Source organism: Chroicocephalus ridibundus, chromosome 2, assembly GCF_963924245.1.
Source record: "Chroicocephalus ridibundus chromosome 2, bChrRid1.1, whole genome shotgun sequence".
In the NCBI taxonomy this organism is placed as follows: Eukaryota; Metazoa; Chordata; class Aves; order Charadriiformes; family Laridae; genus Chroicocephalus; species Chroicocephalus ridibundus.
The window spans coordinates 112,080,305-112,104,347 of record NC_086285.1 but is presented as its reverse complement, the minus strand read 5'-3'; the positions used below and the strand labels follow the sequence as shown (position 1 = coordinate 112,104,347).

At 41.2% G+C, this 24,043-nt stretch overlaps 1 protein-coding gene across 16 annotated transcripts in view; it reads right to left on the bottom strand.

The window, feature by feature from the left end:
- MPPE1 (metallophosphoesterase 1) overlaps nt 1–23,947 on the bottom strand; it is a 32,961-nt gene extending 9,014 nt beyond the window's left edge. For 3 of the 16 annotated variants that reach the window (XM_063326510.1, XM_063326525.1, XM_063326527.1), the window contains exons 1-5: nt 13,046–13,331; nt 12,523–12,603; nt 10,515–10,605; nt 8,414–9,741; nt 534–918 (exon numbers count right to left, since the gene is read on the bottom strand). In XM_063326510.1, the coding sequence (XP_063182580.1) occupies nt 534–808 (275 nt within the window). In that variant the 5' untranslated portion in view covers nt 809–918; nt 8,414–9,741; nt 10,515–10,605; nt 12,523–12,603; nt 13,046–13,331. Of the gene's footprint in view, nt 1–533; nt 919–3,027; nt 3,126–8,413; nt 9,742–10,091; nt 10,606–12,522; nt 12,604–13,045; nt 13,332–14,348; nt 14,463–23,825 lie in introns of those variants that run through there. The other 13 variants (XM_063326516.1, XM_063326513.1, XM_063326514.1 and 10 more) reach the window with 13 other exon arrangements.
- Between the last annotated feature and the right edge of the window lie 96 nt (nt 23,948–24,043).

Here is a 24,043-nt window from a genome sequence, read left to right as displayed (position 1 = left end):
AAAAGTTTATAGTGTTCCCGTCATGGTAGAATTAATACTTTCTTTCAGCATTCTGCTTTTTCAGGGGACTAACAGAAACAACGTGGCTTTGTGCAGCAGCCATAGGATTGGATTAACTTCGTTTTTAAATGTGATCTTGCTGCCGATTCTTCTACTACAGAGACAAACTTCTATCAACTTCCTTACCTCTGCAATTAAAGGTATTAACGAATGAGCCAAGTTAACCGGCTCATTTTTAAGGCATCCTGTAAAACAGTTACCCATTGGAAAAGACTATCTAATCCATCTAAAATGCTCAAGTACCTACACCCACATCCTAACTGAATGTTCAAGACTGCACTGCCTCATTAAGTCACACTCATTAACCTTTCGATACTGGTTTACTATCCAGCGCAGAGCCAGACTGGCAAGTCGGAGGCAGCACGCGCGCTTCTTACAAGTACCACAACATTGGTTTTAAACATCCATCCCATTAACTACTATTAAAAAGTCTAAAACCAGGATAGAGATTATTCAAATAAATTAATTATTACCTTCTTAGCTTATCCAGCCAATGCCCCTTGATTTCACCAAGTAGGTGAGTATCAGCTAAAATCATGGCCTTTAGGACTGAAGTTGAAGTCTCTTTTTTATCCACATGAGCTCCACCTTTCGCTTCTGGCCATCGACATTGAAAAATCACCACATAATAAATTAAAAATTCACAAAACATTAACACCGAGACAACAAAGCACACAAGTTTCAGCAGGAAATACAGCCGCCTCTTCAAAGGAAGACTCTTCACAGCGGTCGAGCTAGAGCTCCGCATTGCGGTACCAGCGTAAGACTCCTTCCCAGTGGCTCGGTTCTTCTCTCTCGGGTGAGAGCAGTAGGGGCTAATCAAAGGACCACGCTGGGCTTCATATCGCTACAAAATCACTGTGGAGAAAATACAAAATAAAAATATTAATTAAACCAGCATTCCCTGTGAAAAGCTACCATCTTTCCACAGGTAGCTGTGAAAGCTTAAGGCCTACAGCGTTAGCTTCTTGTCACCCTGAAAGGTCTGTAAACATGTAATTGACCTAAAAAGCAAAGTCAGTCTTTTCCTTTGGATACACATGTACAACCCACGCAGGCGGCCACGCTGCTGAGCCTAGAACAGCACTCTCCTACCAGGACCAAGGCAATAGTTTAAAGCCAGCTGAAACCTTGCTGCATAATGCCTTTTTTTTTTTTTTTTTAAACTATACAGTGGAAACACTGTGAGTAGGGGTCAAAGATACATAAAGACAGAGCTCAGCTTGAACAGCAGCAAAAAAATAAATAAATGAGAGAAATAGAAGGGAATTCCACTAGGATCCATAGCAACCCGGCCGCTGCAATGCCATGTGCAACCACTTTCTGGCACAAGTCACATAACATGACTACACCAAACCAGCGCAATTAGCACCTTTAATATGGCTCATTGTAATAATGTCCGAGAACCAAAAGCAATTTACTATCCTAGAACAAGTTTCCCGGAGCTTTCCAGGAACAGAGGCACAAATACATGACTAGTTAGCCAGCGCTGCTTCATTTCTAAGAAGGGGAAACGGAGAAACATCTAAGCCTCAGAAACAGAAGCTATGCTACAGGCGAAGAGAAATGTGGGAAAACAAGCCTAAACTGGTAAACTTGCCCTATTTACTGATTTCTTCCACCTTGGACAGTTTGTAACCCAAACAGGGAACTTACCCCTTTTGAAACTACAATTCTATTTTATGCCATTTTAAATGCTAACCCAAAACAAATGCCTTCACTCTGACAAGCCACAATTGTAACAGGGTTCATTGATTGTTTCACTTGTTTACAGGCATTTAAAAGAAACTCATTATTCCTGGTGTAAAGAGGAAATACCCACACTTCACAGTTCTGTTACTTCTGCAGAAACACTTTTCCGGTGTAAGTGCCCACAAGAAACATGTTTGCCAGCTGAAAGGACAGAGACAGCAGCCCTACTGTCAAATAAAATCACTCAGGTTCCCCGCACGACCTCTCAGGGTTCCAGTCCAAAGAGCACCGCACCTCTGAAAGACCCACTTTTTAAAGGTAAACAGTGGAGCATGGTCACAGTCAAAGGGACTTCAGGAGAGCTCTAAAGATGTTACTTCACGTGCTCATGAACAAACTTCTAACTAAAGAAATCCACCACGAAAAATCTTGTCCCTGCCCAAGAATGGGACTGCAGTTTTGCTTTCTACAATAGAAAAATTCAGAGATAGGACTAAGATCCAGGATGTTGGCAACTACAGAACACAGTACTTGGACAGTGATTAGTACCCAATGTTCACGTGCACTGGCTAAATATGATTAGAACTGTGAATACTAGTACTTTAATATATTTAGACCCTAAATATTAGGAACGCTAGGACAAAATTAGAGAACCACACGAGTGTGGATCTTTTCTAAAATCTTGGTCTCAGTTACATGCAGAACACAGAACAAATCTTAAAATTGCTTTACTGCCCTATGCCCTAGCCCATTTGGCTGACGTCTCATGGAAATCAAAAACGGACATGTGATTATTATCTTATTTTCCCCATCAAAACCTCTATTTGACAATAAGAGCGGCTATTAAGCCACTTATTTTCAAACACGAGCTTCCCGTATCACCACTACAAAGCAGTTAGTCAAGACAAAGAATCATTCGTCTGCATCATGTAAGATTTCTAATATACATTATTTAATGCTGGCATGACTAATACTTAATTGCATGCAATTCAGTGCTATCTAAACTTAGTTTAGCAGAAAGTCACTGGCCAGACGTCACAATTTCACAATACAGAACTACACAGAAAGGGTGATTACCTTGTTTAATATTAATCTCATCTGCACCTTAACTAGCAATAAAAATCAACAAGATCTTGTTCACGCAGCTCACAACAAGGCAAGATTAAAGCAGAAGTGTCTGTTCAACAGACATAGCAACAAGGACAAAAGACAGGTAAGTTCTGAACTGTAAGCACACAAATTCATATGGCCTTATCCTGCACAAACTGCACCTACCCCACAATTTGGAAGTAGGCTCGGTAGTCCTAGACAGCCTCCTCTTCCAAGGAAAATAGTACGATTTGAACAGAAAATGCCAGTAAGTTGTTTAACTTGCATCAGGCACCCAAAGAAATAATATAAATCCAAAAAAATCTATGACTCTTCTTATTCACAGCCTACACAAAGCTTAAAACAAATAAAGCCCGTCATTTTGCTATCAATATCTATGCATTCTCTAGAAGCTTTTCATTAGATTATGTTTCACACATCAAATTTCTTTGGAAGCTGTCTGAACAGCTACAGAGCTGCAGCAAAAAAAAAAAAGTGTTACAGGTCAGTGAAAAAAATAAAAAAAAAATCAGATCTTCAGAAGTAAAATGTTCCCATCAAATGCAAAAAAAAAAAAAACAAACCCAAAACCCACAAACCTCAAAACCTGCAATTACTAGAAAAGAAAAACTAGGCAAAACTGCCATTTTCAAAAGTCACAAGCAGCAACTTATACAATCAAAACCACAGAGCCGGTCATTTCTACACAGATTCCCTGTCCCGGCATTTCTGCTGCTAGCTGTTACTATTTTGGGAGTTGTACTGCAGATGTGGAAGATGCCAGAGGTCTCCCATCTGCACCCTACATTTCCAGCTTTCCTCATAGTAAAAGAAAAAGAGAAGAGGAAAGGAAAAAAAAAAGAAGGAAATCATAGAAAATCAGTGATGGAGAATGAGCTGAAAGAAAACTCCGACTACTGGCCGTCGGAAATCCCTGCCCAACTCGCTCCCCCCCGCCAGCCCGTGGCTGCTCACATCCCAACTGTGGCTGCACATCTCCGCGCACCAAAGCGGTTTATGCAGAAACCGGGCTCACTTAGTAGTAGTCCGAACCTCACATACGGGTACCCGAGGACGCTCGGAGAGCCATGCAAAACCAAGCAATCCTCCTGCACGTGATGCGGAGGTCAAAAATAAGGCTGTCAGCCCACACACAGGCTGCAAGATGGAGCTGTGGTTCAACATGTCGCTGTACAATACATTGTACAATACTCCTCCCTGCCTGGTGGGTTATTAAGATTAGACTAGAATCTGGCTTCATACTAAAACTTGAGGATCTCAGTTATAAGACTGAAAGATCTCTCACAGTTTCTTGTTCTAAATAGATAGGAGTGGCCTGATGCAAAATTGATTTTTAAAAGCTCATCATAAAGGTCAGATCAATATTTTCACCATATTAATTATTTTCAATTGTTTGGGCAGGGAACGCACTCTATAGTGAAAAACTATGACCTTCAGTAGCTGGCAAACAGCAAAACTCTGCTAGTCATGACAACTTTGTATTCAGTCAATGTAGATGTTCTTTAGGAAGGCAAGAAATAACCTTGAACTTTTCCTCACCTACATGTTTTAAGAACCATTTTGCACACTTAATCAGCCCATGGACGGGGACAATTACTGATTCATTTAATGTCACCAAAGTTTAAGCATGCTAAAAGTGTAACTTTATACCACAAAACTGGAAAAAGAAATGCTCCAGTGACTAGCACTCAAAAAAGTTTGATGCTTTCCTTCTCCAGCACTAATGTTTATTTTGCTTACTAACTAATATTAGATACATTTTTGCACTTAAAATACTTCCACCTTGCATGCTATTTGTCCTGTTTTCATCCATCAAGTTTACTGGCAACACAAAGTTGCATCACTCTTCTCTTTTCCATCTCTGTTCAGAACATTACCCAGCTTTAATTCACAAGTGAGCCAAGAATGAAACAAGGGAAACCTGATACAACGGTCTATAGCCAGAGTTTTACCCTCTCTTTGACTTAGTGAATATGGAACTCTGAACACCCCATATGCTTTGAGGCCAATTTATTTATTAATTTACAACTCCATAAAACTATCCTAACACACACAAGTGGCACGCAAGAGACCTAATCCTACTCCCATCCCTAACAAGCGTGCAAGTATTTTTATTAAGCCAAAGAAATTATATTAGGTTATAAACAAGCTTAGTATTCCTAACCTTGTGATAAAGTTTTCACTCAGTTCTCCCATCCCAATGTCACAAAGGTATTATCTGAAAGTCGTAAATCTGTACAACTATGTTAAACTTTTGTGAAATGTAGTTACAAACAAGTGCAGGTTCAAATCCCACGTTTCCCTTCTGCAAGGCACGCTTACAACTGGGAGTTGTCTCTTATCATCCCAAGCTCCCTCTCTGAAGCAACGTGACATTCCTACCTTGTGAACTGTGACTCTCTCCACTCCAGTTTCCTTTCAGCACTTCAAGTACCAGAGCTCCTCAAATACCTCGCTTTTCAGTCAAGTAGGAGCTTCTGACAAATTCTTGTTTTGATACTGCAAGACAACTCTCTGACCCATCTTTCTGAATACACACTTTCCAATTCTAAACCCTTCCTTCATCCACAAATTTTAACCTGTTACTATGATTACAGAAAAACTCTACAAGCAGGGATTTAGCACTTTTCTTTTAAGAAATCCCTTTGTAATAATTTAATGATAGAATTAATTTCTGTCTGCATTGGCACACCCTTAGGGCTAAAATTCATAAAGGCTGCCAAATCTACACATCTACTTTGATTTTATATAGCTTACAAAAAAGGAGAAACTGGGAAATTCTTCAAAGTAAAATACAAAGATTTTATCATATTCCCATAAACACCCACAACCACTCCTGCAATGAATGTATCTTACAAGTGTGAAAGAGAGGTTTTGAAACTTAGTAGAAGTTATACAGACCACAGTTTATTTAAAAAAAAAACATATAAACAAAAATCAAAGGCACAAGATACAAAAGCATTTGAGAGCATTTCATTTCATGTCATATTGAGATCATACTATTGAATCCGTAATATTATCAAAATATGGTACTACATAAGTCATAGTAGGTTTAAATGTTGCAGTAAGTATAAAAAAAAAACGTGGAAAATCTACTTGCCATTAAATTAATCAGTAGTTACAAATGTGCTGTAAAAGGAAGTCCGAACATTACACTTATTTGTTTCAAGCACTTTTCATACTGATTATTCAGTTTCACAGACTCCTGTACAGCATGCTTTAGATCTTCTACCTCTTCAAAAAAATCCTAGAAAAACCCAAAAATATTCACCTTTGAGTTTCTTTCTAAGACATTCTCAATAAGAGCTAGTCAGCATTTCAGTTGTTCCCAAGTTCAAAGACACTTGCTATATTTTTATTAATATATGGTTGAGTTATGCGAACACAGCTACAGCAAGATATAGCAATCAACCATAATCTTAAGTAATAATTTAAAACTTTGCCCTGAACACACAATATAAGCAGAATTCAGGATATGCTAGAGCCTGAAATACAGACTAATAATACAAGAGATTAATTACAAGAAGAAAGAAATGTTGATTTATCATAAGGGTAAAAAATGACTGTCCAAAACGACAAGGGAATAATGTCAAACTCATCTGTGCAAAAATACAGCTGTACATGCTGAAGTCAGGCAGTAGCAGATAACGCACCATTAACTTGAAGATCTGAAAGTTGCAAGATTACGAATAAGGGACAAGGCAAGGAGAGAGATGAGGAGAGTAAACCATGGAGGATGGTGTTAATATTTGAAGAAGACAATACTTAAGATGGAAAAAATGGATAAAAATATTTTATGTCTTTCCAGGACTAAATATGGTAGACTTTAACTGCTTTGTAAATTCCATTTAGAACTTTAAGTACATTTTGTTAATGAACGTCCTATTTCAGAATAGGATCTGTTACTTATGACTGCACTATGTTACAAAGTTTGATTTTCATATTCCAAAGGGCAAGATTTATGATACATTAAACTTGACAGAGCCTAAAATGGATAACACTATCCAGCAGGTTCAAGGTGCTCAGATAAAAGCAGTTTACAACAAAAGAGGAAATGAAAGAGAGCAATACGTAAGGCTAAACAGAACGTAGAGACAATCCAATAAGAAAGCCCTAAAAAAACAGTCCTGTTGAACTTGTTTAATGTCACAGCATACGTGGTTTCACTTTTTCATATTGATCCTTTCATAATTATGCTATCCCAGAATGCATAACTTAGCAAGTAGTTCTAGCTATACCTAATTCAACTAGGACATAAATTCAGATTAATAGAAATAAACTTAATTTATTAAAAATATCGATAGCCCATAGCTTAAATGGAACTGTGTTTTGTTCAGCTCCTGCAACTCAAGCCTATTGAGCAATTCGGATCCTCCGTAAGTGAAGTCAGAAGTTGTTGGGAAATACAAGGACAGCAAGCACAGTGTAATCACCCAAGACTTAATTTCACCAACCTTGGAAAGTCCTATCCACCATATTTGACATACTGCCTATTCTTATGATTTTTTTTTTTTAATTAATAGCTACGTACAACTTAAATAACATACACTTACTTAAAACTACCTTTAAAAAGGGTCAGTGATAAAAAGCCATAACCTCTGATTTACATACTTCTCTTCTGAAAGATGAAACTTTCAGCCACAAGTTGTCCCTAACTCCCCAACATGGGGATCTAGAACTCACCCCGGCTCAATGTTCTACAAGTTTCACATCTAATGAAGTATCACCATATTTTACTGTTACCCCGGCATGAAAGCTAGCATAATATTATTTAGCTTGGGAGAAAGGATTGCAAGATAAGAAGAGATTAAAAAATATATATATATCCAACACAGGACTTGAAGAATAAGCAAAAAAAACCAATTTAAACAAGTTGTCTGCTGAAAATAAAAATCTTAGATCAGTACATTAAGCTGAGTTGTCTATAGCTAGATAAGAACTCTTTGTCTTCTCGCATAATTTCAAGAATTACCAAATTTTCACACTTACTTTCTTCACCTATCGATCATAAAAACTTCAAAGCCCTCCCCTCTGTCCTCCCTAAGCTTAGAGTTCTGTCAGAGGCGTAATTTTGATACATTTAAGTTCAAGAGAAAACAGCTTTCTTCTCACAGACATCACAAAGCAATAGAAGTGATCATTCAAAAAGATATTTTTATTATCTCTGCAAGTGTCTGTTGGAAGGAATTAAGACTGTTACCAGTAGTTACAATTTTAATGTCGTAACGACCTGAGGCAAATAATCTCTCATGAAGGAAACCAAATTGCCCAAACATTAAAAAAAATCCACAAGAAAATCCAGATCTGAGTAAAAATAAATAAATAAATAAAATTGCATTATTCTTCTTCTTTAGACAAGCAGTACAGTAGGACATTAATGTTTCAAGGAGTCATTCATTTCTATCTCTTTCTCAGATGCTATAAACTGATTTTTTGGATGTATTTTGCTTGATAACAACATATGTACAGCCTAAAGACAAGTTTCAGTTCAGGCAGTAAAGTTCGTTTTTCAAAAATCACCTATTCTTATACTTGTCCTAAAATAAATTACCTTGTCTAATCCGGCTAATTCATTTTTTAGTGCTCTCCTTTCTGTAGACAGCTTTTCATTTTCTTTCTTCAGCTTTTTAATCTCCTTCAACAATAGCTCTATATTCAAATAAAAAAAATATAGACTTCAACCATTACAGTCAACCTCCCCCTCACATGAATCATATTACAGCTAAAGAGCTGCCCACGTTTTGTGATATTAGAAAATTATGGTTCAGCTTTTTAAAGTACCTTTTTCATAAAGTGATTTCTTAAGAATCAGCCCAGCACGCTCCCAGGTACTATGCAAGATAACAGGATCTGCCAACTGGATAATCTGAGTCTGCCATATTCTTAGAATGTGGAATTATTTTACTTTAAAATCCACAAAACATGCATTGCGTGCCCTGATTGCCTTATTTCTGACTTACAAGAGGTTCACGTTAGCCTTCACTGACAGCACACACTTCCTGAAAATTACGCCTACATTATATGATCTCTGCAATCTCTTTTTTTTAAGCTCTGAAGTGAAACAGGATTGCACCTTAACTTGTGGATGTATTTATAAGAAAGAATATGCTGAAACCAGTATTGTCTGGGTTTGTCCCATATTTTAAGGCTAAAAACAGGTTCTTTTGTGTATCAGTGTCTCAAAACCAAAGAACGGAGCAGCAAAGTTATCACTAAGAGATCTGCATAGATACAACTTACAGGAATAAATAATAAAGAGTACTAAATACAGTCATGCACTCCTACACATGATTACACCAACATATCAGTTTCAGAAAAAGAGAAAAGCAGCAACGCTTATTTTTAATCACAAACAAACGCAGGGATGGATCCATAGATAGGACATTGATTACAAGATGCCATTTTTACATAACAGGTTTTCAAAAATTAAAAACCTTTTAGATACTGATGGTTGAAATAAAAGAAATAACCTGGAATGTGCCTTTGGATCAGAAATGAAATGCATCCTCTGTGATGGGCATACTGGAAGGAACATCATCAGGAATCAACTGTACCATTACCTAAATATTCACTGCAACAAGATTCCTTCTTTTTAGACATGCTCCTGCGAGATGTTACTTCTCCCTCTGGGGTTCGACTTCTTTTTCCAAAACCAGCACTAGTTTTCCAGGAAACCTTTTTACTTTCCAATTGCTGAATTCTCTGCCTCTGTTCTTGAAGATTATGCTCTAGCTCATGAATTTTAATCTGTCAAGAAACTACTTTATTTTTAAAATGCATAGAACAAACACAGTTCAACTGAATACAACTGGAAACATATCCTGAATGCAAACCTAGAGCTTTCAATTGCTGACTTAAAACTACATTCATCCAAAGTGTCTGAAAGGAGAAAAAAATACAGCAAGTGAAGTTTTGCATACATTAAAAGTGTTTTTAAAAAAGCCTTTTACTGAGCACACACTTGCAAGACAGTATAAATGTATACGCACAAAGATACTAAAGCTTTCCACACAATAAAGCATACTTTTATGTCAGCAATTGCCAACTGCTAAAAAAAAGTACATATAATCCAAATCATAATGAATAGTAATTTACAAACAAATGAAGCACACATTCCAGACTTCTACGAGAAAACTAATTAGACTGATAAGCTGTAATGCTTGATCAATGCCTAAAGAGACCATACCCACTTGAAGCTTCTTGAACCACTCCTGGCCACACGACCCTACCTTTGCTCCATCTACAACTCTTACTCTCTTTGCACAGCAATCCAACAGATCTTGCTACCTGACAGAAGACTATTTGCCTTCATTTGGTTAGCTTACTGCTGGATTTCTGAAATAAATCTGCTCATGACTCATACAGAAAAATACCAGGGCTGGTGCAAGAGAGGCTGGAAGGAGGGGTAGGTAGGTGAGTAAAGAAAAAAGCAAGCAAAGGGGAGACAGCTTTCAGTTACAGACATACCAGTGACAGAGTTCACTTTCAAAGGGAACTATAGACTGCTTTCCATTGTCTCAATGGCATGGGAAACAAAAAAGGGTATAGAAAGAAAAACAGGGTCTCATATTACAAATGTAAGAATTACTTTTCAGTCTCCCTAAAAGCTTACGTTTAGCTATTTGATACCCTCTCCTACAAATTCTACTTACAGTGAGATTTTTAATTTCTTCACTTTGCTCCTGGTTTGTTTTGATTTCTTTAACATAACGTTTCTGTAGCTCATTATACATCTGAAGTAGTCTAAAACAGAAAAAATGCATAAGTTGCCATACAATATGAAAGCCAGCAAAACGTGCATACTTTATCATAAAAGTATTACAGATACCCCATAGAGATCACTTGGACTGTAGCTGTACTGTAGAGACTTGTAACAAATATTTAAGATGAAGCATGACCAGCAATATAGAGAGAAAGCACCAGAAAAAAAAAGCAAAGCAAGAATTGAAAGAATGGTCTGCATCGATGGCAAAGAATCCCTTTCACTCAGCCAGACTGAGGACCCTGTTGTTTTTGTCCAGCCCACATGGCCGCACTCTGATTAAACCTCAGTACAAATAACTTGTTCATGGAAGACCTATACAGTAGCAACAGCAGGGTGGCAACGAGTTTGCAGCGTGTCACATAGATCATTCCTCTCCCCATTAGCACAACAAGAACAGCAAAAGACCACTCCTAAAGGATATAAAATGTTTGCCCAGAAACTAGTTTCATGCCACCAATCACGAACCCATGATGAGGACTCATGAGGCAGCATCCCCAGCTCTCCATGTCACACCCAAGCAACCCTAGCCAGGTCACTTGGACACACACACCTCATTGCTTCCCAGTATGTGGGCGTGAGGATATGAGTGAATGAAGTCTAGGAGAAAGTGAGTGTGAGTGGGTAAGATCAATGTAAAACAAACAGATTCGGAATATTATCATTCCCTTTGATATTATCTTGCACAAGTTCCGCTAAACTAATTACCTACAGTATTTCATAGCATTCAGTCTACATGTATCGGCCCATAATGTAACTGATGAACACGAACAGAAATTTTTCCTTTTTTATTACGAATTCGAATAACAGCCAGCATTCATACTAAGTCATGACTGCGCACCACAAGCGGGATGAGCAGTACTAGTACAGAACAGCTCCGTAAAATAACATACAAATAGATGCTAGAAAAAAAGCTAAGTCAGATTATCTACATGCAACCTAATACAAAGCAAGGCCAGCACCACATTCAAAGAATAACTCGGACTTCTTCAACATGAGCATCTAATTAGGTACTCAATTCAAGCCCAAAGCTAGACACCCAGCTTTCGTACATAGTTCGCAAAGAGAGTCTGGTGGACTGTAAAGGTGTTTTTAAATAAAAGAAAGAAAAAAAAAAAAAACAGGCCTTCTACAGACACCTAAAGGAAACACTAAGAACAGCGTGCTTGACTCAAGAGCAGTAGGTACTGCCTCTATCTTTTTAAGATCCACAGCCCATTTCTGTAAGTGGACAAAAAGGAACCTTTGAAAGAATGGAGCCTATTTATTTTAAAATTAAGTCATAGACTAATATTTTAACGTAGCATGTCTTGCCATTAAAATGGTTCAATGTACATTATCTTTAAACAAAAATGTATCTTTTGTATCAAAAATGCAGTTACAAGAGTTTATTCCTAGCATTAATTGGCAAAATAGAGTAAGTATTGGCTCACTTCTAGAATCAATTATGACTGAAAAGTAGAATTGCCTACTCTGAAAACAGTATTAGCATACAAATTTTATATATATATATATATAAAATTGAGCTATAAAAATGAGCTAAGAAAGCTCCTACAAAATAGAAAATGAAATTTCATAATTCTATGTTAAAAAAATCTACAAAAAAGATCACGTGTGCACACACACATCATGGAACCTCCTTAGCTCATTCAATTTTTCTTAGTGAAAGATTTGAGAAAGAAATCCATTTTGTTCTTTGTTTAGTGATATTTCCAAGATTAATTTAAGACTTAGTATTTTCTTTTAAACGTAAATAAAATTATTTTCCATTGTTTCAAAGGCTGAAAGCAGCTTCCATAACAGCTAACAAAATTCAACTGACTTAGCCATGAACAACATACTCTACCCCACAAAGAAGAATGTTTAATTCTGTGAAGAACCAGTTTCCAAGAACTCACCTGACACTGTCACCCTCTAGATTAAGATCCTTGCTGTATCCACCCTTACACGATAAATGGGTTTCTGTTTGAACTTGAACACTTAATTGAAACAAACACAACAGCTTAATAAAATTAGATTTTACAATTTCAATTGAATCAAACAAAGCAACTGAAAACGGCTGTTACTTTTCAGTTAGATTGACAATAGAGGTTTCTATGCAGGTTCATAAACGCACCAAATTTAAACCTGAAATTTTTTCCAAACAGGTATTTAAATCCTGGCAGGACACTCTTCAAAACACTAGTGCTATAGTTTTTCAGGTCCTAGGGTCCCCGTTTCCAGATTTTTTTACCGGTATTGATGCAATTTAAACATGTTACTACTGTTTGTGGGCAAAATAGTCTAAAACGCTTTGCAGTTAGAGAGAGACAGCATGTTGGCTAAGCAGGGGTATTACTTATTAATATTTAAATTGTTTGGGTTACTTCAACAATGAATTTTGTCCAAGTTGCCCCAGCCATCCTTTGTTCGTTTACACACCTCCAACATTCTCCATCCCCAGCATCCTGTTCACAGGCAGCCCCTCAAAATATGCAGAACACATAAGGTCTAGTTCATGTGAAGAGTAACAAGGTACAAGTCCTGAAATACTGCACTTCTTTTGATACAAAAAGTAACGCTTGACAATTCTTACTCTCTGCTTGTGACATAGTCATGCATTAACTGCTGCAGATGCAGTTTTTCTTGGATCTGACCCAGATTCTTTTCTAGCTCCTTATTTTTTATATGTAGTTTTTTCAACTTCTTGACTAACTGTTCATTTTCATCACTGAGCTGAAAAGGAAGACAATTAAAAAAGAAAAATCAAGTATTAATTGAGCTGATATTTCAGATTAAGATTCTCTCTCAAAAGTTTTACTACATTTAAATACACAAAGGAAAACAGCAGGAAAATAATTGGCTTCAAACTTTATGAAGAATTGACTAAAACACATACACATTAAAAGCTCATAATGTAACTTCATAAATAATTAGTGAATAATACAGCAAACTGGTTTTGTTTAAAAAAAAATACAGGAACACAACATAAAAACTTTCAGTTATACTTCTAAACATCAGCTCTGCAACTAAACTCGTATTTATTTCTGTTTTAACTGCACCGAAGTTGCAAGGCTAAACTACAGCCACAGTAGCAGAATTTCTTGCACACACATTTGCTGAACCTCACCCAGCAGTACACAATCACACCTATCACTTCATCTACAACCCAAATGCAACTAAATATATTAGAATCAAAGGACGGTTTAGGTTGGAAGGGACCTTAAAGATCATCGAGTTCCACCCCCCCGCCACGGGCAGGGACACCTCCCACTAGACCAGGCTGCTCAAAGCCCCATCCAGCCCGGCCTTGAACACTTCCAGGGATGGGGCACCCACAACTTCCCTGGGCAACCTGTTCCAGTGTCTCACCACCCTCAGAGTGAAGAATTTCTTCCTAATATCTAATCTAAATCTCCCCTCTTCCAGTTTGAAGCCATTACGCCTCATCCTATCACTACATGCCCTTGTGAAAAGCCCCTCTCCAGCTTCTGCCCTAACCTACAAGGTACTAAGTACAGCTGATGCTGCCGACCGATACTCGGTGGACAGAAGGAAGGCTAGCAACGAGAAACCGTAAGCTGTTGTAAGCGTGAGCTCTGCCCCCGACGGTAAAGGCGAACCCGGCCGAGCCAAGAGCCGCCGTGCCCGAGTGGTCGTGGGCGCTCTCTCCAGGCCGAGCCGGAAGGACCTTCCGCGGGACTCCCGAGCACCGGGACGCGCCCCGGACGGGGGCCGCACTCACTTGGAGGCACCTATGGAGGGCGGGCAGGGCCATGGCGGCGAGGCCCCAGGACGCCTCTGGAAGAGACGGGGCCCGCTTGCCCCCTTTCAAACGCACCCGCCGCCCCGGGGGGACCCCGCCGTGGAAGGGCCCCGCCTAGCTGGCCTGCTCACTGCCTGTCACCACCGCCCGCCTCACGGCTCTTAAGCAGGCGCCTTAGCCGCCAAAGCCCATCCGGATAGGCTCCGAGCAGTGGACGTCACATGCGAGCGACCGCACACCGAAAAGGGCCCTGACTACACGCCTCCCCCCACCCCCCCCGCCGTTGCCAGGGAAACGGGAGCAAGCGGTGCGCCGGCCGCTCCGCCGGGGCCTGCGGGAGGAGGCGGCGGCGGCCCCCGCCGGACAGGCCTCCTCCCTCCGCTCGGGGCGGCACGGACGAGGTGCGAGGCAGGCGGGACGCGGCGCAGCAGCCGCCCCGCAGCGGGGAAAGGCTGGCGCCGGAGCTCGCCCGGAGCGTTTGACTTCCCCTGAAGCAGAGATCTCCCAGCCGGCCTGCGCGCCAGGGTGACAGCGGGACTCCTGATCCAGCGGTGGGGGGGGCTCCGGAATCAGCTTTACCGTGGCTAGGAACCTCAGCCTCGGGAGCCAGTGTAAAACCAGCCAGTCTCGGCACATCTCTTTTAAATTGTCATTAGTTTTATTCGCAATTTTATTTTCTGTGGCTAACAGATACCGAGGGTGTGGGATTGAGAATACTGGTGATTACAGATCTGCATGGACACATCTGTACGTCAACGCACACCAAGTTATGTATCTCTACAACAGCGTGCTTGGCATCTCCCACCCCCATCACAACAGAAGCCACGGTGCAGGCTCTTCAACAACATCCATCAAGGCAGCAGATAACATCACACCTGGTATAGCTGCTACCCAATGTGGGAGGGTTTTATCCTTAGTGTTTGTTGTGTATTTGTATTACTACTATTTGCTGGGGTTTGCATTTGGTTTTTGTATTTTGCAGGTATTCTTGGCAGACCAGGCTAGAGAGCATACAGGCAGGACAAAAGCCTGTATGTTCCACCCTTGTGACGGACTGTACCTTACACATAACATCAACAGAAGGGACTCACCAGTCACAAGAAGATCACCCATCACAACAAGACTGACCCAAAGCAGTGATTATTGCCTGCTGGTCTCAATAGCCTTTGTTACTGGCAGTTCAAAACCTTTCTTGTTTCTCCCTTATTCTGTAAGTCTCAAATCTAAGCCTTCTTTTGCTCTCTGCATCTCCTGTCTTTGAAGAAAATGTTGCCTGTCTTGTTACTTACAGTCCGTTGTATGTTGCCATGGGGTTCTTTTTGGTGTAAAATGTTGCCAGATGCCACATGACCTCCATCTTGACTGTGTAGCCCACCTGACTGCAGAGTCTGGCCCTTTTTTCTAGGAACCATTCACGCCTGGGAAGAGATGGGGGACGTGACAGCAGCTCACTACTGCCTGCTGTGGGCCTACAATTTACCTAATGGTACAAGACACTTTGGTCACATTAGGCTGCAAGTGGGAACTGTAAACGTCATCAGATTAAGGGAGCTGGCATGCACCTCTATCTCCAGGGCACCTCTATCCCCAGCATCTCTCTTCCTCCGCCATCAACTTGCATCAGCCCGTCACTCATCTGGCCAACTCCGTGCACTTTGCACAGAGCTCTGTGCTCTTTGCTGAGCTGGATATACACAAGATCCAAGCTGTGAGGCTGTTAACAATGCAAGAGTGCATGGGAGGGAACAATGTCCCCGTGCTGTTAACTGCTGCCAGAAATCCTCTCTGTCTGTGAAGATTTCTGCATTGGTTCCATAACTGCAGAAGCAGGCCCACGACACTGCTAATTCTTGGGGCCCGTGACGAGTCACCTTGTCTCTAAATAGCCTGGCAACAAAACTGCTACTTTAATCAGCAACTAACATTGAATAAATTAGCAACTGACAGTTCATAGTATGAAAACCAGGAAGTCACTTCTTGATAAAAATACACCTGGATGTAACTGGCTACAACAGTAGTAAAAAAAATTTAAAAAAAAAAAAAATTGCGAAGTATAATACCAGCCAGCAACACAATGGTACTGCAGAAAAAGGGAATTCCCGTTTCCAGACGGAGTAGCAATATCCTGAGATGCAATTACTCAGTTCTATTCTGTTTTGTCCAGCACAAACAAGATCTCACATGATGTCCTAAGGAGTCTAGAAAACAGGAGTAAAAATTACATTTGGAAGAAAATACAGCATATCAGGAAGGGCTGAAATAACTGCATTCGTTTACTCCAAAAAACAAAGACTGACAAGAATCATTTTAACTGACTTTATCTTTTGTTATTGTAAAGGATGATAATAATTGTTTCCCGTGTCCTCTAGAGGAAGATGAGCATAAATAAAGTTACTTTCCAATAGAGATTATTTCAGTTGGATGACAGGGAAAATTTTCTTAATATCAAAGAAGAAAAAATACACATAGTTCTCCCACACTAGAGGTTTTAACAAATGCATCAGAGAAACAACCTCTCAGGCATGACTTTGGATACGGGTATATCTAACATGTACAGCATACTGGCATACAGCAAGTAGACAAAAGGATCATTTTAAAGCCCCTGTTAGGCCAACATTTCAATAATTCTACTTTATTAATTTAGAAGAGAACACACTGATATAATCGTAATTCCAATATTTTGCAAAACTTTGTAAAATTACTACTTCAGAAATAATTATTCAGTGACAAAGGGAAGCTGTAGTATAAGACAGAGTGGTGGAGAAGGATCAGCACAGTGGAATCCAGTATACCCTACATACCAATTATCTCCCTGTCAATGGTTAACAATTTTTTTCCCTCAATATCGGGAATGTCAGGCATAGTCATAACTGCTTAATACCATACAAGGCAAGGCCACTTGAATATCAAGGAATAGTATTTTATAAACAATGTGCAAGGCTTGCTAGGACTGACATTCCTATGGTACCCAGGTGTTTGATTTTGTTTTGTTTTGTTTTTTTTTAAATACTATGGGTGGAGCAAAACAAAAAGAGGAGGAAGCACAGATGGATTAATTCAAGACTTGTGTATAAACTAGAGCGGGCATGGGAAGGGCAGCACTGGGCAGCACTCAGAAAACAACCTAGACAGGTCAGAAGTAGGAGAGAAAACAAGCCAACCATACGTCTCGGGTCATTCTCAGATATGAAACCTACAGACCCTGTTTCCCTAGCTCTTCTACAAAGCCAACAACTAGTTCTGGACACACTGCTGGTCTTACCTGCTTACTCAGGACTTAACAACGACGCAGCAAATTCATAGTTTTTAAGACCCAAATATTTTCAGAACTCAAAAATTGTTACCAGTAGAACATCTTCTCTATTCTACAGACTGGAAAACGACACACAGAAAGGTTGGGAAATGAGCCAACAGAGATAAAAGAGAAACAAGAATTACTGATTTCTGCCCTAGAAACTGAGCCGCACAGCCTCCCTCTGTCCTGCTTTTCCATGGCTGGCACAGGAATTGAAGATAGATGGAGGAAGCAGACAACAGCCAGGTTTCCCAAATATGCAGCTAGACCTGCAAAGAGTTTGTGTAAGATTCAGATTTTATCAAACAAGTGCTGATCCAAATGGCACCAAAAAACCTCCTACTTGTATCTTCAAAGTCTTGGAAAAAGCTTCAGCTGAAGTTCTTGTAGGTTTTATCATGCAAATTATGATCAAACGTTTTCAAAAGTGGTCATTGTTTTTGAGTGGCTCCACTTTGAAATGAGCATCCATTCTTCCAAATTAAAGATATGCAATAGATCTGTAAAAATGGCCCAAGGCCATCAGATGGACATCAGATTTTGAAGCAGCCAAAAATTGAAAGATAATGCTAGCCTGCATGTATAAACAAACACAGTTTATGCAAATGATAAAAGACTTTTGTGTACTTGATTAAGAAACATGTTCATTTTCCAGAGATACTAACAATACATGATGTTTTAAAAACTTCTCTGTACAGTAATTGTATGAAATGCCACTAAGATACTTACTTTCCACTGTAAATAATTACAGCAGAAGCATTTCCCTGCACTATCATTCAGTTGGTTTGTTAAATATGTTATTTTTTTCCTTGCATTTTTGTTTCTAACTCAGCTTGGTATGAACAAATTTGTGTGCTGGCACACACTAATGAAAATGTCATTGATTCCAGTGGTGCTGAGCCTGCTACTTACTGCCAAACAGGAGGAATGTGACCCATAGCACTTTTTTTCAGCTACATGTGCACCAAAATAATTTATTTAATCTATGAGCATGGGATTACTTGATGCAACCCTACAACAACTCCAAGCATAGCCTTTTTTCCACGCAGATTAAAGGGCAGTATCTGTCCTTTCAACCCTCAGAGACCTACTATCCTCATGAGATTTTCCAAAAATGAAAATTCTCCTGTGAAAATCTACATGCCTTTCTAAAAACACATAAAAATTTCACTGGTCCCAAATTAATCTCTCTCTCTTACCATCCACGAGCTCTGCCAGCAAGAACTTCCGAGTCCCTTTCAGGGCAGAAGATGTCAAGGCTCGCACTGTCTTTCTGCCCCTTACATTCTTTGGCACAATCAGTGCTGTCAATCTCACAGACAAATGCCAGGGGAATAATCATGGAACAATCTCAAGCAAAATGGCCAACACGGGAAAAAGGCCCTTTCTCCATCTTGTTTTGAGCTTGGACCAAGAAGTAATAATTCCATTCGTGTTCAAGAGCCTTCCCTGAAACAGGGAGAAGCAGTCTGGCTTTCCTAAGCCTTGGCACAACCAAAGAGGACAGCTAAATGCAAAAGGCCAGAATTCAGTTCAAAACGTGAACATTTCCTGCACATCAGATGAAAAGCACAAAGATCTGATTGGATTTAAGATGAATTAGAAATAAGAAATCTTTTCTCATAATATGTAAGAGGAAATCAATTTAATCTTAAAGCTGAGAAAACCAAACAGAAGTCATATTTATTAAAACAAATTAAGCTACAGGGCTCCCTGCCACAGCACACTGACAGAAGTTCTGTATCACCTTCAGTGATAGAAACATCAGGTTATAATACTAGTTTGTTTTGGGGGAGGTATTTTTAGTATTTTCAGTGGATAATGTTCAAAAAACAATACTGGCATGCATGTGGCAGATACAGTCTGCCGTTTCTCCCTTCAAGGCCAGGGAAAAAGACCTTTACCACATATTATTCTATACCCACAGACATGGTCTAGGAAAAAGAGTACCAGCTTGGGACTGTATTACCTTGTCCACAGAACTGCCTCCAGAGAAGACAAATATCTCTCGGTGGAGAATGAAAGGCACTTGCACCCCAGGCTCTCGCAGCCATACCTCCTGGAAGGGAAAATTTCCCAGGATGACAGAGCCAGTCTGAAAATTCCAGAAAACACTGAAGGATGCCATTTTACCAGTAGAGCTGTCTGTCAGACCTTGAAGCCAAAGGTCTCGATTGTCATGTTAACTAACCCCCACGGCAGACCTGAAGGGAGACTCCTGCACCGCAAGTTGGAGACTACCTTTTGGTTAGTTTGTAGCAGGAGGGAAAAAGCAGAGGGTGTCCAAGCAGCAATCCCTGGGCCTTCTGGATGTAGAGAGAAGAAAAGTAGTCAGAATATGACTCTGCATGATAGAAAAGGAACACAAGAAACATCTAATACACTAGTTAGAATAGTGCACTAATCAAGTGTTATGTCAGTAATGAGTCATGTGTGAGCGTTACGAAAAACGGTGCCAGCATTAGTAATTCCTGTTTGCCTCTGATGAAGCAGAAGTGGGATCAGCACAGCTCTTCAAGGGAGTCCAGCAAGAAGAGAGAGCATCCCCTTGCAATTTACCTTCCCTTCTTGTACGCTCAAAAGGCAAAACAAAAATTTGGGCCAAACATCCTCTATTATCAGCTATAAAATCTCTCACTGCAAGGTGACCATCGCACTAAACAACTACAACACTGTAGCAGTTTGCACAAACAAAAAGCTTGTCATCTGGGTTACCTCTTAAAGGCAGACTCAAACTTCATTCTTCATGAGGTACTGATAAAACTCCAGGGAAAGGGCTAGAGACAGTAAACAAAAATTTTATGTGACTAATCCAATATAATCCTATGCTGTGTAAAAAGACCATCTGCATGGATTCCCACTGAAGTGCTTTAATAACAGCGCAGCAAGCCTCTGGCTTGTCATGCTGAGGAAATGCTCTTTTGCACTCAGGCTAATAATTCCAAAACATTACTTCCTTTTCTTTTTTTTTTTTTTTCCCCTCTCTGTTTTTATTAAAGCTGTTAGCCACTTGCTCTCCCACTTAATTCCCTATTAAGGGAACATCCATCAAACCCATGAAGTGACAAGGATCTGCACTGGAAGACACCTGCAGATTCCACATTGATGGCCGATGAGCTCCAGAGAGGTCACCCTCCCTCTGCAAAAACTACAACCGATTTTATTGCATCACTGCAGCGTGCAATTACTGTCGAAGAAGAGAATGGCAAGCTAAACGCTTATTAAAAGGTGTAATCAAACCAATCTCGTCTGCAGCAGCTTCCCCTCAGAGCGACCCTGCTTTTTGAAGCATGGACCAAGCAGACTGCAACAGGGATCTCCAGGTGGCCGGCAGAGCAGCCCCACCGATGAATGCTGTGCCACGATTTGGGACAGGAAGTGAAGAAGATGACCACCTCCAGTTGAGCCACACCTAAGTCAATATGGGCTTCACACCCTGGGAGAGAAGGAAATCCACGAGTACACTCCATTTTCTGCTCTGAGGTCAGAGGGAACAGGTTTTCCACTCTGCCTGAGCATTTGTTGTCTCAGGGAAGGAAGTCGGATCTCTACATGAATCTGGTTGGGGCTTAGGAGGATTCAGACAGATGAAGCACCCGAGAAACACCAGTATTTCAGGTTCATCCAGGATGGGCCTATTCAAAGTGGACAAGATTAAACACGTGGCGTGTGTGTAGGTTACGAAAGGCATGTGAGAGGAACTGGCTAGCGTCTGGGGTTATGAAAGATCAGAGGTTATGAAAGACCTTGGCAGTTATGAAAGATGAGCCGAGAGTCTGATCCAGCAAGGCAGAGAGCAGCCTCAACCGGCTCAGAGGTGAACGGACGGACATTCAAAATCACTCACAGGAGGAAGTTCATGCTGCCTGGCAGGTCTAGGCTAAGGAAGGCTCGAAAAAACTTCAGAACAGTAATAAGAAAACAGTCATCACAGACTGGGAGAACGATGAAAAAATACTGCCATCTGTTTATAGGCCTTACAGGCAGCTGTATTTTTTTTTGCAAAGTATTTTGAATGGTCTTAAAATACTCGCTGCAGCCACTGATTTTCTAAGAAGCATTATTTCTTGGCTTTTACCTGCATGAGGCACATAGCTGGAATGAACCTGTAAAAACCAGGGGTTCGCTAAGTTGATATTTTAGCCTCTCAAGTTCAGCCTTTGGTGAACATTTTACTAATATTCTACCACCAAGATGAAGAGAAGGTCGCGGAAATTTTACTGAGCCAGATGGAGCCACTTATTTTCCAAATGCCACTCAGACATCACCTAGAGAGGTGACTTACTTCTGCTTAGAAAAATATTGAGAGCACTTTCCCCCCTTTACCACAGCATTTCTCCATGCCAGTGATTTTCTACAGTAACCTTCGGTGAGGATATTTCTGCATCTCGCCTACTTCGCTACCAGTCACACTGCCCTGTTTTTAAAACACGAGTTAAACAGACCTTTCAAATGCCTCTGTGGCAGCCTAATCGCAACAAACCTCCGGGCGTTGCAGCAGACCCAAGACACAAGGGAGAAAACCATCTGCTCTACATCACAGTAGTATCCAGCCAGTTTCAGCAAAAGGTATATAGACTGTTTTGCTGTTGGCCAATTCAGTAACTAAAACTTCCTCTTTCAAGGAAAAACACAGAAAAGACTTTTACCATGGTCTGAGATGCTTCCTAGAATGCAAAGCCATGGTTAGCTGTAGATTTTCTTATTTACCAAAGTTAAAGCTGTTTTTACTACACCTCACCAGTAAATATGTTTACCCGTCTGCCCCAGCACAGAGACGCTCTGGGGAAGGTCCTGAAGCCACCTCAGGCTACGCTGAGCATGGCACCAATAACAAGCACAAATTCCTAAAACTTGGAGGTTACTAAGATTAAAGAAGAATCCAGAGCAATTGTTCCATACTATTCCAAATTACATTACATGTTTATAGTGATTGCACTTGAAACTAATCTTACATGAGGACAAAGCGGATATGAGGTTGGAGGAAATGAGTGACTTAGAAGCAGAATAATCAGTCAGCAGGAGTGACAAACGTTTGGTGAGGATTTCCTCAAGCAAAATTTCATAATTTCATAGTTTCATAAACTTTAAAACTTCAGGTATTAGTTAATTCACCTTCCCAGGGTTTGTTACTGTTTTTTCGGATTCAAAATGGGATCAGAAAATGTTTTGCTAAGCAGACCGACAGCCTTGCTGTCTGTGTAGTATCCACTGCCAGCTTAGAAATTTAAAGAATGAAGCTGAATTCTTGCACTGCAATCCATGAAGTTTTGTCATTTATCTTAGAAGGAAAAGGTCCAAGCCCTTAATTTAAAACACTGTCTATTATTTCTGTGGACTACATATGGCTGGAGTGTTATGTCCCTCTCATCCCAAAGTCACCTATGTCCTACGAGATAAACAAGTAAATAAAAGAAAACAGATCTCAACTTAGGGTCTGTCAGCTTAGCTAGAATACCCAAGCCAATTAAACTTAGCTCAAATGCACGGCAATGTGGCTCATACAGTTTCTGGGACGGCAGGTTCTTAACTCTCTTCTTCTCATCCTTGACAAATCCAAAACGACATGCAAAAGGCAAGTGAAAAAAAAAAAACAAAACAAAAACGAAAGGGCAACGTATTTGCCACTCCGCACTTTAATCCCCACCAACACTAAAAAGCTGCTGAAATCAAAAGTCTCTTGAACCGCCTTTCCGCCCCCGGGGCCACTTTTTTCCCCTTTATTCCGGAGTTGGCCGATGACAACCGTCACCTTCCCACCAAAAAAGCACCGGTAACGCTGCGGGCCGGACTCCCATTCCCCGGCAAGGCCCTTGGCCGGCCCCGGCTGAGAGGCCGCTCCCTCACGCAGCGCCCGGGAAGACAAGGGGCGGCAGGACGCCGAGGGGCCCCGCTGGGGCCTGAGGGAATGGCCGGCTCGTTATCTCGGAGGAAGCAATTAACGCCCCAGCCGCCGCTAAGGGCCGCGGCGCCATGTCAGGCGGGGCGGCCCAGGTCGTGGCCACGGCTATGGCGGCGGCGCGGGGTGGGCCGGGCCCGGCGGCCTCCCCGCCACATCCTGCCCCTCCGCATCCTGCCCCTCTACGGCGCGGCCCCGGGCGCTCCTCTCCGCGGCAGCCCCCCGCCTCTCCCGGCCCTTCTTCTCCTCCCCCGGGGCTCACCTAAAGCCAGTAGCCAGCCGCAGCCCGCCTTCCCCATTGATCGCTGCGGCCGCCGGGGCCAGCCTCCCTCCGCCCCGCTCCCCTCGGCGGGGCGGCGCCGGGCCACGGAGTGACAGCGGCGGGGCCGCGGCGCAGCGGGCGGCGGTGTGAGCGGCGGGCACCCTCCTCCTCCGCGGCCACTCCTCGGCGGGGAGCCGGGACGCCCCGCGTCCCCCCCA